The following is a 16,633-nucleotide window of genomic DNA, read 5'->3' on the forward strand; positions in this document are numbered from 1 at the left end:
TAACGTAAGCCACGTTGAGGGTTGCCACGTTGAGGGTTGTCAAAAGAATTTGCATTTTTTTTTGCCAACGTCGGAAGTCGACACCAACAAACTTTTCTAACTTGGTGAAATTTGAAGTGAGTTCCTTAACACTTGCCATGATGAAGAAATTATCACAATAGATTATTACAATAATGATGTATTACAAGATAAATCTACACTATTTATAATCCTTTGTATATGGCTTTGAACTCTTGTTGAATCACCAAGGAGACAAAGAAAATATGGTTGCGACAATCAAAGAAGTCGCTCGGAAACTTGATATGAGTAGAAGGCGTTCATGCACTTTCCTATTGTGATATTTCTCCCACAAAGGTGCTTGAGATGATAAATGAAATTCACAATGAGATATAATCTACACAACAAAATTCTAGCACAAGGAAATTGCAATAGTAAATACAAGTGTTGTGGTTAATTAAGAACTTTGATAATATTGAGAGTTAATTACTCTCTCAATATTATCTCATGAAAGGAAGAACGAGAATGAGAGTATTCTTAAGGGAGAAATAAGAAATGATATGGAGATGGGATGAAATGTTCCTTGGCATGCAACCTCTATTTATAGAGCTATGCATGAAACAATACCTCCTTTTAAAACAAAAGTGTTTCACCAAACAAAGCTTTTTTTACCAAGCGAAGCTTATGAAACAAAGTAATGTTTCACCAAGCAAAGCTTATGAAATAAAGTAATGTTTATGAAACAAAGTAATGTTTTACCAAACAAAGCTTATGAATCAAAGTAATGATTCATCAAATTCTTTGAGGCATTCAATTTGGACTTATAATATATTTATTTAAGTCCCACCACTATACTAAGTATGTAGTATATACAAATCTATATTTATATACTCTAAATGTTCAACACATTCATCACCTAATGTAGATCCCGTGGTCTTAACTATGAAGATAAGACACAAGAATATCTCAAGGGTAATGGTGAGATATAGACCAAATTAATCACAATGTACTGTTTGAGTTTGGAGATGAGCATTTGCCCACCAGGGAGGCATTTGGTTGGATTTGGTAGAGAATTGGAATACCCCTATGAATTATTATTCGACCTATTGAGGTATCTCAGTTGGTAAATGTATTAGTGATTATCAGCAATTATTTAACTGATTTTTTTCTTTTTCAAAAATTAATGCTAATTTCTTGCAACACGCGATTTTGCTTTGCCCTATTTTTCATTCTCTTCTCCCTCCAGGCTCCAACCGGACTAACCCTCACCATTTCTCTTCCTTGGTTGTGGCCTGTCCTTCAGCACCGGCCACCACCGTCCAGCCTCCTCCTCCACTCCAGCCGGCAGACGCCATCACCATTGTACTGTACACTGCAGCCACTGCCCAGTCGCCCATCACCACGAGTATATACTCTTTTTTCTTTTTCTTTCTTTGATTCTTTCCCTAAAAGTTTGAATTTCAATTGTTAATTTGTTATAGATTTTTCATTTTTGTTAATGTTAATTGTTAAATATTGTTTGTTGACTTTGTTCATTCATGATTCATTTTAGGGTTAATTAATTTAGGGCTTTTGGTTTAATTGGTTTTAAATTAAAATTTAGGATTTCAAATTTAATTTCTTGGAATTTATTAGAATTTTAGTTGATTAATAATTCATAATTGATTTAGGGTTATTGGCTATACATTTGCAAATAGTGGATTAGTAATGTAATTTTACAATGATTGTGTTTTACAGAGTTAAAAATGGATAGTTGATGAATTTTTAAATGATACAGTTGTAATTTATTATTTTGTATGTGATTTGTTACAAATCTTGCCAAATGACGATACTATGCATCATTTTTAGATTATGAAAACTTGACGTGGTCAATTACCGTATTTATCAACATCATTTGGTTTTTTTCTATATCCGCCCCTGCAAACTACCTATTCCACCGTGGTAGACATTCAATTTAGGTACGATGGCATTATTAGCTTATCACTTATCAAAGCCTTCATGTCTAAAGGGCCGTCTTGTTCAGTTTTAGGCCCTAGAGTAAAAGTTAAAAAGAACTCTTAAAAATTTAAGGTGTAATAAATTATATAATACTCTTTTGTTTTGTATTGTTGATATTTTAACTATATTATAAAAAAAACCTGAAGAACTCATATTACATAGCAAAAAAATATAAATTACATATAATTTTGGGCCCTAAATAATTTAGGGTTCTAGGCGAAAGCCCGATTTGCCCTTGCTAATCGATGACCATGCATGTTCATATTCTACAAACAGTAGGAATGGTCATGGTTCGGGTTTGTATTGGATCTAATTTGACCCAAATCTAGACCCATTAATTTTTACTGGATCCGAACCCTTAGGATCTAAAAATTTAGACACGATTCCTAATCCGTCGGATCTGATGGGACCTAAATGGGTCTTAATTTAATTATTCATACTTCAACTTTTACATTTTAAGGTTTTATTAGTTAGTAAAATGAGTCTTCTAGTTGATATAAGTCTGAATTGAGTTTAACTAAATATAGAAATAGAGTTAAGGCAAAATCGAATCGAATCTAGATATCAAAATCGAATCTAGGTTGTTAAGGCAAAACGAAGGTATCAAAGGGATGAAAAAGATCAAGATGCCAAGAAAAAGGTATGAAAGTTGTGAAGGCGAAATTTATTTGGGAACTTTGATATATTGATTAGCTATCAAATATATTCCTATTGAGAATAAATAAGGCATATCCAAAAGATGACTAATTCTACCAAAAATTGATCATAAGTCAATTTTATGGGCAACCACACCTTATTGGAACTCTATGAATGCTAGTGTTGTTGAATGTATTCTATATTTATTCATCAAGTTTCTGAGTTAAACATATTGAAAGTAGTTGTAGTTCAATATATTCAAACTTGTAAGGGTTGCGGATGAAATATGGTTGTTGGTTTTAAGTCGTTGACTTTATTTGTTGATTTTTTTGATCAGTTAAAAGTGTTGTTTGTAATTGGCTATTAAACTAAGTGCATAAACCTATTGTTTGAGTCGTTTGGTAAAATTAAGTATTTGTATTTTTATTATAGATAAAATGAGCCAACAAGCCAAATAAAAAATCAGCCAACCAGTTATTTTTTTTTATTTTGGGTTAAAGGCTAGCTTTAAGACTCATTGAAAAACAATATATGAAATACTTCTTTTTTGTCATTTTAACCAAACAATAAATTAAAAATTAAAAACCGATCAAAAAACCAATTATCAAACACCCTCAAAAACTCGTTAATTCCTATAAATGACTAAAGGATTACATTGAGTTGCATATAAATTCTTACCAAATCCTATAAATGACTAAAGTATAGCATTGAGTTGTACTCCCTCCGGTATTTTAAATTTGTCGAATTTGAGTTTTTCACACTTATTAAGAAAAACAGAACCTTTTATTATATTGGGTAATTAAATAGTAGTATAAAGTAATGATTGTATTGGAAGTATGAGAGAGAAAATTAAAATAAAACAAAATTTAAAGAACAAAAAAGGAGTGAGAGAATGAATATACTAGAGAAATAAAGGAGTGAAAGAGAGAAATAAGGGTATGGGAAAAAAGATTTCAAAAAATGAAAAATATTTTAAAGTGGATAAACTTTTAAAACTACTCGTTATAGTAAGGGGGATAAACTTAAAAAAACGGAGGGAGTATGTAAATTATTACTTTGGGTATAAAGAGGAACGAAATAAGTATCTAAGTGCAAATTTGAATCCACTTGGAAAAATATTTTAAGGGCATATTTAGCAAACTACTCTCAATTGTTGACCACTTAGAAGTATTAACCGAAAACCAAGTTTAAAACCAACTATTTAAGAGGCGTTTAGTAAAAATATTTTTTAGCTATTGGTTATTCATTAGAGAAAAAATATTTTTAAAAACCAAAAGCTAACTAAAAATTGCTTTGAATAATTTTTAAGTTTTGGCTTAAAAATTAATTTTACAATCGACTTAGAACTTGTTTCTGCATAGAAACCGGTAAACTAGATTTGAGAGGGGAAGGTTTGTTGATGAAAGGGATTCAGCTGCTTGAGGTCCGAATGGAAATAAACGGCATCTGCTACTGACCTCCAAAATGAACAGAGCTACTAGTTCGGGGTTACTTTCTGAAAAGCCCCTCCGACACTCAAGTTAGTGGTTGAAAATACGAAATAGGAAATAAATGTGAGTAGTTGAGACAATCATGGATAGGAAAGCTTACCTATTTAGACAATTAATGATGGTATTTATAAGACAATAAATGACTTGAATAGACTGTCTTGGAGGGAATTTTGCCTTGAAAATGGGCCTTCAAAAGCCATGATTGACTTATGTGAAAATTAGGGCTTGTTAACCTGGCCCGTCTAATTGGGGCCCTTTAACCCCATAACATAACTTATTTATCAAAACCTTTATAAATTATTTGACATATCAAAAATAAAAAATAAAAAAAATCAATGAAAAAAAGCCAAGAATTAAATTAATTGCTAAACATCGAACCATGTCGATGGATATCTACTTGTTACTTACTAATTATGGACTTATGGTGATGGTGATCTTTATCAAGTCACGTTCATGCATTTTGCCAAGTGATGGAATAATAAGTTGAAATCGATAAGGGGAGGGAAAAGAGAAATAAATAGAGAAATGGGAAAGTATGGGAAGCCGCAGAGGTCAAGCATGAGGTACTCTAGGCAAAGAGCTTTTAGAATTTTAATTTGTCTTTTTTTTATTTTGCTTACTAGTAGTCAAAGTAAATAACGATAATTTGTAATATTGGCAAATTATCTTTATATAGAAGAATTTTATAGGATGGGGGTTTTAGGATTTTAATTGAACTTTTTTTATTTTGTTTACTTTATTGTATTTGTTTTGTCTTTTTATAATAATTTACAAATCACAATAATAATTACTTTATTGATATTTTTTTATTTTGATTAGAAATTTTTGGACGAAGCTTTAAACAAAATGGGTAAAGTACAAAGCGGACTACGGAGTCATAACTCATAAGGTCACCATCACCTTCAACTTCCTAAAATTATGCACTCGTCTTTAATTTTGAATCCCGCTTACTTCCTCTCTCTCTCTCATTCCTTCCCTTCGCCCTTACATTTTCTCTCTCACTCTCTCTTCCATCCTCTCGCAGCTTATGACCATCATTTTCTTTCAAACAATATTATAATTCTACTTTCCTTTTCTTTTGACATAGTTCTAATTCTACCATTATTATACCTTTTACCGCCATTCCAGAAATATCTTCCTTATGCCGCGATTCACCTTTCTTTTTTCTAGATTCTTCCTTTCTCTCTCCTCTCACGCTACCTTTCAAGGTTCGTCTTCTTTTCTGCTTTTCAATTTCGTTGTATTTTTCTTAGCTTTGATCTGTTATGATGATCCTCAGATCTGTTTGATTATGATGCAATTTCGTTTGAATTATGTTTCGTTTGAATTTATTGTGGTTAGTGATCGTTTTTTTCATTTCTTTTAGCTTAATGATTGCATTTGAAGAACTGTGCTAGATGAAATGAAATTTTTGGTTCTGAATTTGTTTAGTAAATTAGATTAAGCTAAACTACGTAGATGATCGAGAGCAGAAGTGAATTGAAATTGTGCTCTTACCTATTTAATAGTGAATTTGCTTTAATAGTGAAATATATTGAATTTTGTAAATGATCAGAGAAGGATTCTTCTAAGATTTCATTTATTTGTGATTTTTTTGGGCGGAAGTGTGATTAATTAATTGACAGCTATTTTGGTAGACCGTGTTATTATCATAAATTCATAATCAATAAATGTAATTTGTAAATAACAAAAAAAAGATAAGTTAATATCTTAAAAGCCCCATCCTATTATATTCTTATTTTAAAAGCCCCGTCCTATTATATTCTTCCACGTAAGGGTGATTTGTCAATATTATAAATAAACTTATTTATATTTACTTAGATTATCTCTGTTATCATTCATGCAGTTAGTTTTGAGTTTTGCTGTATTTTAGCTGTAAGATTGCTGAGGTATGTAATTCAGCGGCATTGGCTAGTTGATAACTTCGGATGTTGAGGAAATGTGACAAACATTATAGGATACAGGTTTGCATGTGAAATTGTGAATGTTTGAGCTGGTATATGAGGAATGATTAGGAGATGGGAAGGGAACATTACCTTTTAAGAAGTATGACGAAATTGATTGCGAATCACTATAAGAGTGTTGTGGAATCATCGCCTTAGCTATATTATTTTGATATTTTCAATTTCATACCATATACATGAAGATTTGATGAGGATGGAATTGATACGATCCTTTTCAGATCGTAATTCTTCCGTTACTGCAATACGGCACTTTTTAAGAGGGAGCAAAGACTTGCCGAACAAGGTTACCCTTGCAGTTGCATAGAGGACATGTTTTCATGAGAAAATTAGGTCGTATTAAATACATGGAAGCGTAACGTACCATGAAACGTGATTGATGTAACTAGTTGCAAGTTCACTTTCCTATTTTACATTGTTTCGCTATCGGTATTTTCCTATACTAGCTTATGAAATTTGAGACCAGAAATATGTTCTAGGCTGCTAAGATATTCTTGTTTTTCCAACTTTGATGTTGAACCTTGATTTTGCTCATTGACATACAAAACAACTCATATTATTTTTAGATAAATATAATGGTTTTGAGGATGATCATCGAAGTTGTATTTTTGTGTTGAAATTGTAGAAATAAAAACAAGATTTGGATGCGACGACTAAGTCTTAAACGGTGTTAGAACTTGGTTAGAATCAGTCATTTAGGGTTTGTGAGGAAATGATTGCCTTATTTGTGTAATTTGATATTTGATATTTTTAAATTATACCATTTTCATATCTTGCAATGAGAATTTTCATTGGTGGTTTGGGTGGTATAGATGATTCCCGTGTCTCCGGCGTACTGAGCCCTATATTTTTCCATTTTCAATTTTGAGCAACAATGTAATTTTCGAGTGTTATTTTTGATGAGGTGTCCATGGATGGGTCCATGACATGCTCAATGTTCTTTTGATGTAATTATGATGTCGTATTATGTTAGCGTACCGTGATTATGTTGTTAATTTTTCCAATTTTGCGTAGTTTGCTCTCAGATTTTTCCTTTTACAAGCTTATGAGTGCAAGGCCATAATTATTGTCCAGTTTTGTTGTGGAATGCTCAATTTTGAATTTATTGTTGAAATTTTTATTATTCATCGAAAATTAATCATTAATAAGATTAAATTATGGACTAAATTAAAACGACTTATTAAATCATTTGCACTTCTTATTTATGTAAAGTTGCACATGACACTATCTAACAAGTGTCGATCTGAAACAACCTCTTTGTTAGTTTTATCATTAATACGGGTAAGATTGCGTACATCTGTTCTTCTTAGATTCCATCCTAGGTGGGAGCTACTTAATGGCGTTGAGGTTATGGAATGTTGTATCAAAAAAAATTGACTTTCTACTAATGTATTAGGTATTATATAGAGATTTTACCATTAGAATTGTCTACGATTCTATTTGGGATTTGAGTCAAGTGGTTCATAATACTTTTGGAGTTAATTCGTTTTAATGCTCAATTTAGCACTACTATGCCAACTTTGGTTGTCTCGGTTTGACCTATATGTTTAGTTTCAAATGTTCTGTTTTATGGAGCAATGAGTATTTCATATTACGCCAGTGCTACTTGTCCAAAGTTAGTATTATTTGCATTCTCTCATATGCTTATGAGTTATGATTAAGGAGAAATAACATTCCATTTCATTACTCAAATGTCGTTAAGCAGCTCCAATTCTCATCTAAATGAGATTTGGGGAGTTGGATGTACATTGTCTTACTCTTGTTATAATAATGAAGAGATTGTTTTCGATTGAATTTTGGTACCAAACATCATGTGCAACTGCATGAATAACAAGTGCACATGATTTTATAAGCATTTTTTAATGTAGTCCACCATGATAAAAAACCAAAGAATTATAATTGCTTGGCGTCATTGAAATAAAAGACTTATAGTGATACAGATAAAAAACATCATTGTGAAAAATTAATACTATCCTTCGTTTTTTAAATAACTATACTTCCCCCAAAAAGCTGTCACATAAAGGAGAGAAGTTTAGCTATTAAAAAAATAGAGGTAGGATTACATGGGACTTGGGGACATTGTTAACGTTTCTTCCCTAGTCGTCAAATTATTTCCGGTAATTGCATAATGAGTTATCTAATATTCTAATCCTATTACTATCTAAGGAAAGGCTTCCTGACATTTTGATGTAGTCTTTGAATATTAGTTCCAAGTAGGTCCGTACATATTTTGTATTATAGAGTTTGGAGATTCAAGGGAATGATAATTTTTCATGTAATTTTCAATAATATATTTTAAAAGCTCGTTCCATTTTCGACCAAAGCTATCCTCACAAGCAACAAGCAAGCCTTTGCTATACTCAACTTCTCTCTAGTTATATTTTACTAGCTTCCAAAAACAGTTGGTTCATTGATGCATTGTAAGGTGCTTTCCCATGTTTGTTCTATCAAAAATTGAAATAGAAAGATATATCTTAGGTTGGCTTAGATTGTATACTGGATTCATTCGATATTTCTTGAAGATTATAATGGGCTGGTTGAAGCATGTATTGCGTTTTATTTCTTAAAATTCCCATAAAAAGGTTTTTTCTATTGTTATTTTTCTTATTGGGCCTTTATCTTTGCCTTCAGGTTTTGACAGTCATCTGTTATAGGAGATTTTCTTTTACACTCTTTCCAAGAAAAGTTGATGGTTTAAGCTTGATGCACAATGTTTGACTTCCATTTTTCCATCTCAAGGTTATTGGCTGTCTCAGACTCTCTTGGTCCTGCTGTGTTGGGATGGATGGTCACTGGATCATTTGGACTCTTTGCTATTGTATTTGCATTCCTTAAATGGCAGAGGAGAACATCTCTAAATTGGGTTAAAGCTGCTGCTAGAGCTAAGAAAAAAGTGCGGAGAAAGCTAAATGTTCCATTATCACATCATACTTGGGCTGAAGATTATGATTGTGGTGAACAGCCATCCACATGCTGTGTTTGTCTTACATCTCTGTCATTCTCGCAAAATTTGGGCACAAAGACTGTGTTCCATACTCCTGTTCATCGCTGTGCTGTTTGTGGTGTAGCAGCTCATTTTTATTGCTCTCAGTATGCAGCAAAGGATTGTAAATGTTTTGCACAAGCTGGTCATAGCCATGTCCAACACCATTGGTCTGAAAGGTGGTTCAATATGGATGATAATCCTGAGACTTCTGCATTTTGTTTTTACTGTGATGAGCCCTGTGGTGTTCCTTTGCTTGATGCTTCTCCTACATGGCACTGCATGTGGTGCCAGCGCCTTATACATGTATCTTGTCATGCCAGAATGTCCAAAGAATCTGGAGATATTTGTGATTTGGGTCCTCACAGAGACATTATTCTTTCTCCTTTGTGCGTAAAAGAAACCGATATAAAATCTTTGAAAAGTTTGAGCTCGATTAGAGAAGAATTGATAGCATCTAGTGTCCGTGGAGAAATTCGACGAAGGCGTCATCGGAACAAGAACGGACCAAGCTGTTATGTTGGTGGCAAGATTGAGGATGTGCCTGCTTCTGATTCGGCACTTGGCTATGTGCTCAATGGTTTATCTTGTTTGAAGAAATGCTACAGTGAGAAAAACCTGGACTTTTTGTCTAGAAATATCAGAGTGCAAGGTTCTAAAGCAACCAGTGTTGGATTGATCAAGAAGAAGGCCGGAACAATGACTTATGGCCAGACCAAGAAGTACAAGTTAGTGGACTTGCCAAAAGATGCTAGACCTATTCTAGTTTTTATCAATAGTAGAAGTGGTGCACAGAATGGGCTATCTCTTAGGAGGAGACTAAACATGCTGTTAAATCCTGCTCAGGTAATTTTATTATATCAACTAAATATTTAAGCATGTGGTATTATTGTCACTTGCATAAGAAACAAATATGCTTGAAGGATTGTTATCATTTTATTTCTGTTCTGATTTGATTGACTAGCAACAAAATTGAGGAAATGGAAAGGTAGATGAGCGTAAGTTTATGCGGTGTTGATGATAGTCTTTGTTGGATGGATCGAAATTCCATTGGTTCTCTTTAGTTCTATCTTGAAATATTTAGTAGGAGTTTTTAGTAATTTATGAGAGTGACCCATTACTTTGCGGTTTATTTTTCAACTTGTCCGTTGTGGATTTTGACTGATATTACTATCAATTTTTCTATTGCATATCATGCTCTCGTCCTCTGAAGTCCTTCATTTATAGCACTAGTTTCAATTGTATTATTGTATTGTCAATGACTAACTTTTAATAGAAGAGGTGTCTTGCATCTTTTAGGATGCTATGTCATTTGTGCCCAATCTTGGTTGAAACTGTGTCTTGAAATCATAGACCACTTTATATTGGTTTAGTATGGAGCTTCAGTTGATACATCTTTCTATTGCAGGTTTTTGAATTGAATTCATCCCAGGGTCCCGAGGCTAGTTTGAAGTTGTTTTGCAATGTCCCAAATTTTAGTGTATTAGTATGTGGAGGTGATGGTACTGTCGCATGGGTTCTTGATGCTATTGAGAAGTTTAACTTTGAGTCTCCTCCACCTGTTTCTATTCTTCCATTGGGCACTGGAAACGATCTCTCAAGGGTTCTACAATGGGGAGGGGGATTCTCAAGAATCGAGGGACCAGGGTTAAGAAATATTTTACATGAAGTTAATCATGCAGCCGTTACAATGTTGGACCGCTGGAAAGTTGATATTAAAAAAGAAAACTCCGTTGGGGAACTGAATAGGACACGCTCTAAATTTATGATGAATTACCTTGGTATGGAAAGTAAAGTGGTCATTCCTTTCTTTTAAAAAACTTGCTGCATTCAATTCTAAATGTATTGTTTGTAACTTCACAGGTATTGGATGTGATGCAAAGGTTGCATATGAGTTTCATATGAATCGGGAGGAAAATCCTGAAAAATACTATAGTCAGGTAGTCAGTTCCCTAGTTTCTGAAAGCTTTGAATTTTGGTCTTTTGTTTAAGCACTTGGTGTCTGGTGCCCTCATTGGGTGTTATCTGCCACATACTCCAAAAAGATTTTCGTTTCCCTTGGCATCAAGTATTTATCTAGTTATTGAAAGAATTGGAGGATGCATTGATTTATTGTAATTCTCTGTTTTAAACCTTTTCTTTGCTCCTCTCCATGTTGATTTGACCCCTCTTGAGTACTTGTAGCAGTAATTAATATAATACTTTGATGCAAAACTTCCAGAGAGGTCAATAAACAATAGTTTAACTGTAATATACACCAGCCATGTCTATTGTTTAATGACCAATACTTGCAGTTTGTGAACAAGTTGCGATATGCCAAAGAAGGTGCTAGGGATATGATGGACAGAGCATGTGCAGATTTGCCATGGCAAGTTTGGCTTGAAGTTGATGGCAAAGACATTCCAATTCCTAAAGTATGTAGCAACCTGTAAATTGTTGGGAATAAAATAGGCTAAAGTATTGGTACTTGGTGGTGCATGTTTTTACTTATTCTTTTCTGATAGATTTGGTTGCCTGATGGTTTTGCAATCACTTGATCTTTTCAGGATGCTGAAGGCTTGATTGTTCTCAATATTGGTAGTTACATGGGTGGTGTAGATCTTTGGCAAAATGATTGTGACCATGATGATGAATTTAATCGACAATGTATGCATGATAAGCTGCTTGAGGTGGTTTGTGTTTCTGGAGCATGGCACCTTGGGAAATTGCAGGTTAGGATCTTACAGTTATTATTTTGTCTTTGTGACTCATGTATAGGTTGTGAATTGTGATCACTGCACTGTTTATAAAAATTGGAAAGTATTTATCTAAAGAAAAAAAGGAAAACTACTAGCAATTATCCAACATTTTCCTTATTTCTTTACAATAATCCCACATATTCATTAACTAATGAGTAATTCAACTTTAAGGATCTTTGCTTAGGGTGAACCAGGGTTACCAGTTACCGGTCAATTTGCCACAAAAAAGGAAAATTAAATATATTTTAAGAAGTAAAATTTAATATTATTATTATTATTATTATTATTATTATTATTATTATTGTTATTATTATTATTATTATTATTATTATTATTATTATTATTTATTTATTTTTAATTATTACTGCTATAATTATTATAACAATTAAAATAATAATAATAATAATAATAATAATAATAATAATAATAATAATAATAATAATAAAATAAGGTCATTAATACTATATATATGTTATCATTTCGAAACATAAATTTATTGTCTTCGATTAATAAGTAAGAAGTACACAACAAAATAGCATTGTCATAATGAGTTTCATAGATACTAAAAAATACAAAACTCAAACCAATATAAAAGGTCGTATTTGGTACTTGTGATTGTCATAGTTGTTCCTTTGTGGCCACCTAATCACATAAAGTAATTATTTCATTATTTTAGATTCGGTACAAAAAAATTATGAGCTACAACAATAAATACGGATGAAAATCACTTGTTATTCATTCCGAATCGTCTTCATATGGATGAGTTACACATTTTATGGTTGGGGCAGTCATTGAGAGCATGATCTTATTGAATAAAGATTAAGTAAATCAGCAAAAAAGATGAAAATATTAGATTAACAAGTTGATTACCATTAAGAACATGATCTTATTGTACAGATCTAACAGTAAGCATTAAGCTTACATTACACAACTATCACTTATGCTATATATGCATCTGAAACAATTGAAGAATCAATTGAAAAGCTGTACAAATCAGCATCATTAGAAATTTTATTAACAGAATTAGGCTCCTACCAGTAGCAAGTAATAACATAGCAACAACTATATCTTCTGGCTCATTATCACCATTAGTAATAGAAGACGAAAATTAAAATTTAGAAGAACTAAAATGGATCTTATGCATTCCTAATGGTCTCTTCTTTCGAGGGATGTGATGAAAGTTTATTGTTTCATTCAAAGCAATATGCTTTTTTTGTCTCCGAATGACATCCTAAATCAAGGATGAAACGAAAGGGTTTATCCGAGATGATGAAATGGATGATAGTACGAGTCCTAAGTGTTGTGGTTCTAAATGATGAAAGGAAGAATGATGAGAGTGTTGTAGTATCTAATCAAGCATGTGAAAAACATAAAACAGGAAGTAGTGAGCCAACAGTAAATGGCACTTGCATAAGTGATAGTTATGTAAGCATAAATGCTTCAGATACATATATTGCATAAGTGATAGTTATGTAATGTAAGCATAAATGTTTATTGTTGGATCTGTACAATAAGATCATGATCTTAATGGTATTCAACTTGTTAATCTAATATTTACATCTTTTTTGCTGGTTTACTAAGTCTTATACAATAAGATCATGCTCTCAATGACTGCCCCAACCACAAAATGTGTAGCTCATGCGTATGAAGACGTTTCGCAATGAATAACAAGTTTCATCCTATTTATTGTGGTAGCTCATAATTTTTTTGCTGGTAGATTAAATATTATGCACACCCTTAATTAAACTTGGGTAAATAAGTGAGGGTAGATACAACTTTTTTTGTAGTGAGTGTATCCTTTATAAAGACGACTTTCCATTTCACTCTATTATAAGCTTGCCCATGTGATTTTTTAGTGGTTTGCGCATTAGTTCTTACATTATCCTGCTTTACAGGTTGGTCTTTCTCAAGCCAGGAGGATGGCTCAGGGGAGTGTCATAAGGATCCATATTTCTAGTGCTTTTCCAGTTCAAATAGATGGGGAACCATTTATTTTACAGCCTGGCTGTCTAGAAATAACACACCATAAACAGGTATTTACTGATGTATAGATTGACCTGTCCTATATTTCTCGCTTCTTCTTAAAGAAATTACAGCCGAGTTACATTTGGCTCACAAGGGCTTGACTTCTCTTAAGATTGATTCCTTTTAAGAATTATTAGGCTTTTTTCTTTCTTTTTTTCTTTGTTTCATTGAGCATAATTATTTCATTTTTCACAACCTTTTTATCTTCTATTTTATTCTTGCAAGTGACCAACATTTTTTCAAAATTATACTGTCCATTTTGATAGTAGCCTTTTCTTGCATACTGCTTTCCATATGACACATTTTCGCACTCCATTACCTCTCGTGCTAACTGTAGTCCCCCCCCCCCCCCCCCCCCCCCCTCACCGGATAAGTATTTGATATATATGGTATATTGGGACCAACATCAAATCATGTGATGTATCCATGTTTTTTGATTCTGGATTAAACTTTCCCTCTTTTTTGTTTTTCTGTTCGCTATATATACTTGAAGATAACTGGAATCTTTTATCCTACATTGCTTTGTAAATTTGTTGAAGACATGAGCTTGTATAGAAAGAGTCATAAAACCATACGCCTATTGTATCAAATGATGGATAGTTGATAAGATATGTCGTTCAAGATTTTAAATTAAGATTTGTTACTCTACTAAGATTTTTCTTAAATCTTAGTATCTTTCTCATCCTTCAGGAAAACTCGCATATATTCACAATTCACTTGTGAGGATGGATGAGAGAAGTGGGTAAACTAGTCTTTGGCAGAGAGAAATTTAAGAAATTCTGCTCATTTGCATGTGTAGGTGTTTATGTTGAGGAACTCATCTGAAGAACCAAGAGCCCATGCATCTGCAGTGATGTCGGATGTTTTGTTCGATGCAGAGTGTAAAGGCATCATCAATACTACTCAGAAGAGAGCATTAATTGAACAGATTGCTCTTCGTCTTTCATAGTTGGGTTTTTTTGCTCTCATCTCATTTCTTTTTTAACAAGCACTAATTTTCCCGCTTAGTGCTAAAGAACATTACTAGGGTACAAAGTTCTTTGGGTTAATGAATAGAAAAAGGCTCGTTCTTTCTCCCTCTCCTCTTCCATACTTTGCATCCTTTCTCTTCTCAGCGTCGGTGCACTCCTGATTGGGCTGCTTGCTGGAACATCTAGCGTCAATATTAAGTATATATGAAAATGTACGGAGCATCTTCCTCTCCTATTCCATACTTTGCACCCTTTATCTCTTTGGCGTTGATGCACTCCCGATCTTGCTGCTTGTTGGAATATCTGGTATCAATAGCAAGTATATATGAAGATATACAGAGGTACAGTTTTACCCCAAATGGATGTATAGATTTTGATGCGTTCTAGAGTATCAAGATGACATATAGGTTGAGGTTACTTTAGACAAGTCTAATTGTGTAAAGCTTGTGATTTACAGAGTTCTACTACGGTTTAGAGTGTACAAGCTCGTTTTTTGAATGTGACGAACTGTGTTTCTCATGGCGTGCAGTTTAAAATGCCTTTTTGAAAGCTTTTACCGAGGAAGTATGCTTGGCAAAAACTTTGATACAACTTCGTTATTTAGTGGAATTATGCTTGGCAGTTGGCATTCATTTATATGCAAGGACGAAAGGTTCAACTGAAATGTGTTTGAAAATATAGGGTGTTCGGCTCATGGCTTTTTGCATAGCTTTTTGGTTTATTTTTGACTTTTGGTTTGTTGGTTGGTCAAACAGTCAAAAAGTGTTTGGTAAGTAACTTTTAAGCTAGTTGAAAAGCCGACTTTTAAGCTAAAATACAAAAGCTACTCCAGTTAGCTTTTTTGGTTGGCTTTCGACTCATTGACTTACTTTTTCTCTAACAAACAACCAACAACTGATATTTAAATTTATCAAATATTTTTGTAAACAGTTGGCATTTTCAGCTAACTTTAAAAATTAAAAAACAATTTATATTTCAAACAAGTCAAATAAAAAAGCAAAAAACTAATCGCAAAACATCCACAATCATTGGCTGTTTGATAAGCTTTGTGGACCTTGTAATCTTTCTAGCTCTTTTTAAAAAATGGTGAAGTAATTAGGTATATTTTTACTGTTTGAATGAGAATAATTATAAAAAAGATTGAATGAGAACAAAATAATTATCGAATTCATTAAGGTCAGATTGAATGAGAATGTCACTTTTGTTTTAACTAATTTTCGGATAGTTAAAATCACTATCCTGTTTCAGTCAGAAAAATCGGGTATTCGGTTTAGTCCGGATCGGAAATTAGATATCTGGTTTTTATATTTTATTTTTTTTTCTTTTATTAAACAAATTTATGTTTTTTCTACATAAATATTTAAGTTCATTTCCCTTTCTTTAATTACTCTACCATATCCATAAATTAGATAGAAACACTACAATCGTGTCCTTCATTTCACCAATTTCACCCTTGGTTAAAGGATGTGATTACCTTAGAGTGTTTAAAATCTAAATCATATAATATAAAAAAAGTATTCATTAGATTGTTTACATAATGTTAATTATATAACATAAATTAATTTAAGAACATGAAATACATACTATTTATGTTCTACTCTAATTTCTTTGTAGCTGATAAGATATCATGCATAAATTTTGCCGGTAGTAGCTAGAATCAATACTATTTGTTTGTTGAAAGCACTATTAAATCATAGAAGAAATAAAATTACAAAAGATTGAATGTCCTTTGTGTGTAAAAGAAAAGTTTGCATAGAATAAATGTTCTACTATTTGATTGTTATTCCAAACAAATGATCTACTGTTTGCATGGATGAAATTGTTTCAAGTTCTG

The 16,633-nt window shown here is 32.6% G+C and overlaps 1 protein-coding gene across 5 annotated transcripts; it reads left to right on the plus strand.

Annotated features, from left to right (window-relative positions):
* Positions 1-900: 900 nt before the first annotated feature.
* On the plus strand, positions 901-15,463 carry LOC130828186 (diacylglycerol kinase 2-like). Of its 5 annotated transcripts, XM_057694032.1 has the most exons (10): positions 901-1,108; positions 1,244-1,402; positions 4,941-5,329; positions 8,714-9,911; positions 10,474-10,846; positions 10,929-11,005; positions 11,360-11,479; positions 11,612-11,776; positions 13,699-13,836; positions 14,628-15,463. In XM_057694032.1, the coding sequence occupies exons 4-10, from the start codon at positions 8,793-8,795 to the stop codon at positions 14,775-14,777; spliced, it is 2,142 nt and encodes a 713-aa protein (XP_057550015.1). In that variant the 5' UTR covers positions 901-1,108; positions 1,244-1,402; positions 4,941-5,329; positions 8,714-8,792; the 3' UTR covers positions 14,778-15,463. The 5 variants fall into 5 exon arrangements, with proteins under 5 accessions (XP_057550015.1, XP_057550013.1, XP_057550018.1 ...); XM_057694030.1 differs by having other exon boundaries at positions 901-1,402; XM_057694034.1 differs by having other exon boundaries at positions 964-1,402; positions 8,822-9,911.
* The last annotated feature ends 1,170 nt before the right edge of the window (positions 15,464-16,633 follow it).

This window comes from Amaranthus tricolor, chromosome 12 (genome assembly GCF_026212465.1).
Source record: "Amaranthus tricolor cultivar Red isolate AtriRed21 chromosome 12, ASM2621246v1, whole genome shotgun sequence".
Classification (NCBI taxonomy): domain Eukaryota; kingdom Viridiplantae; phylum Streptophyta; class Magnoliopsida; order Caryophyllales; family Amaranthaceae; genus Amaranthus; species Amaranthus tricolor.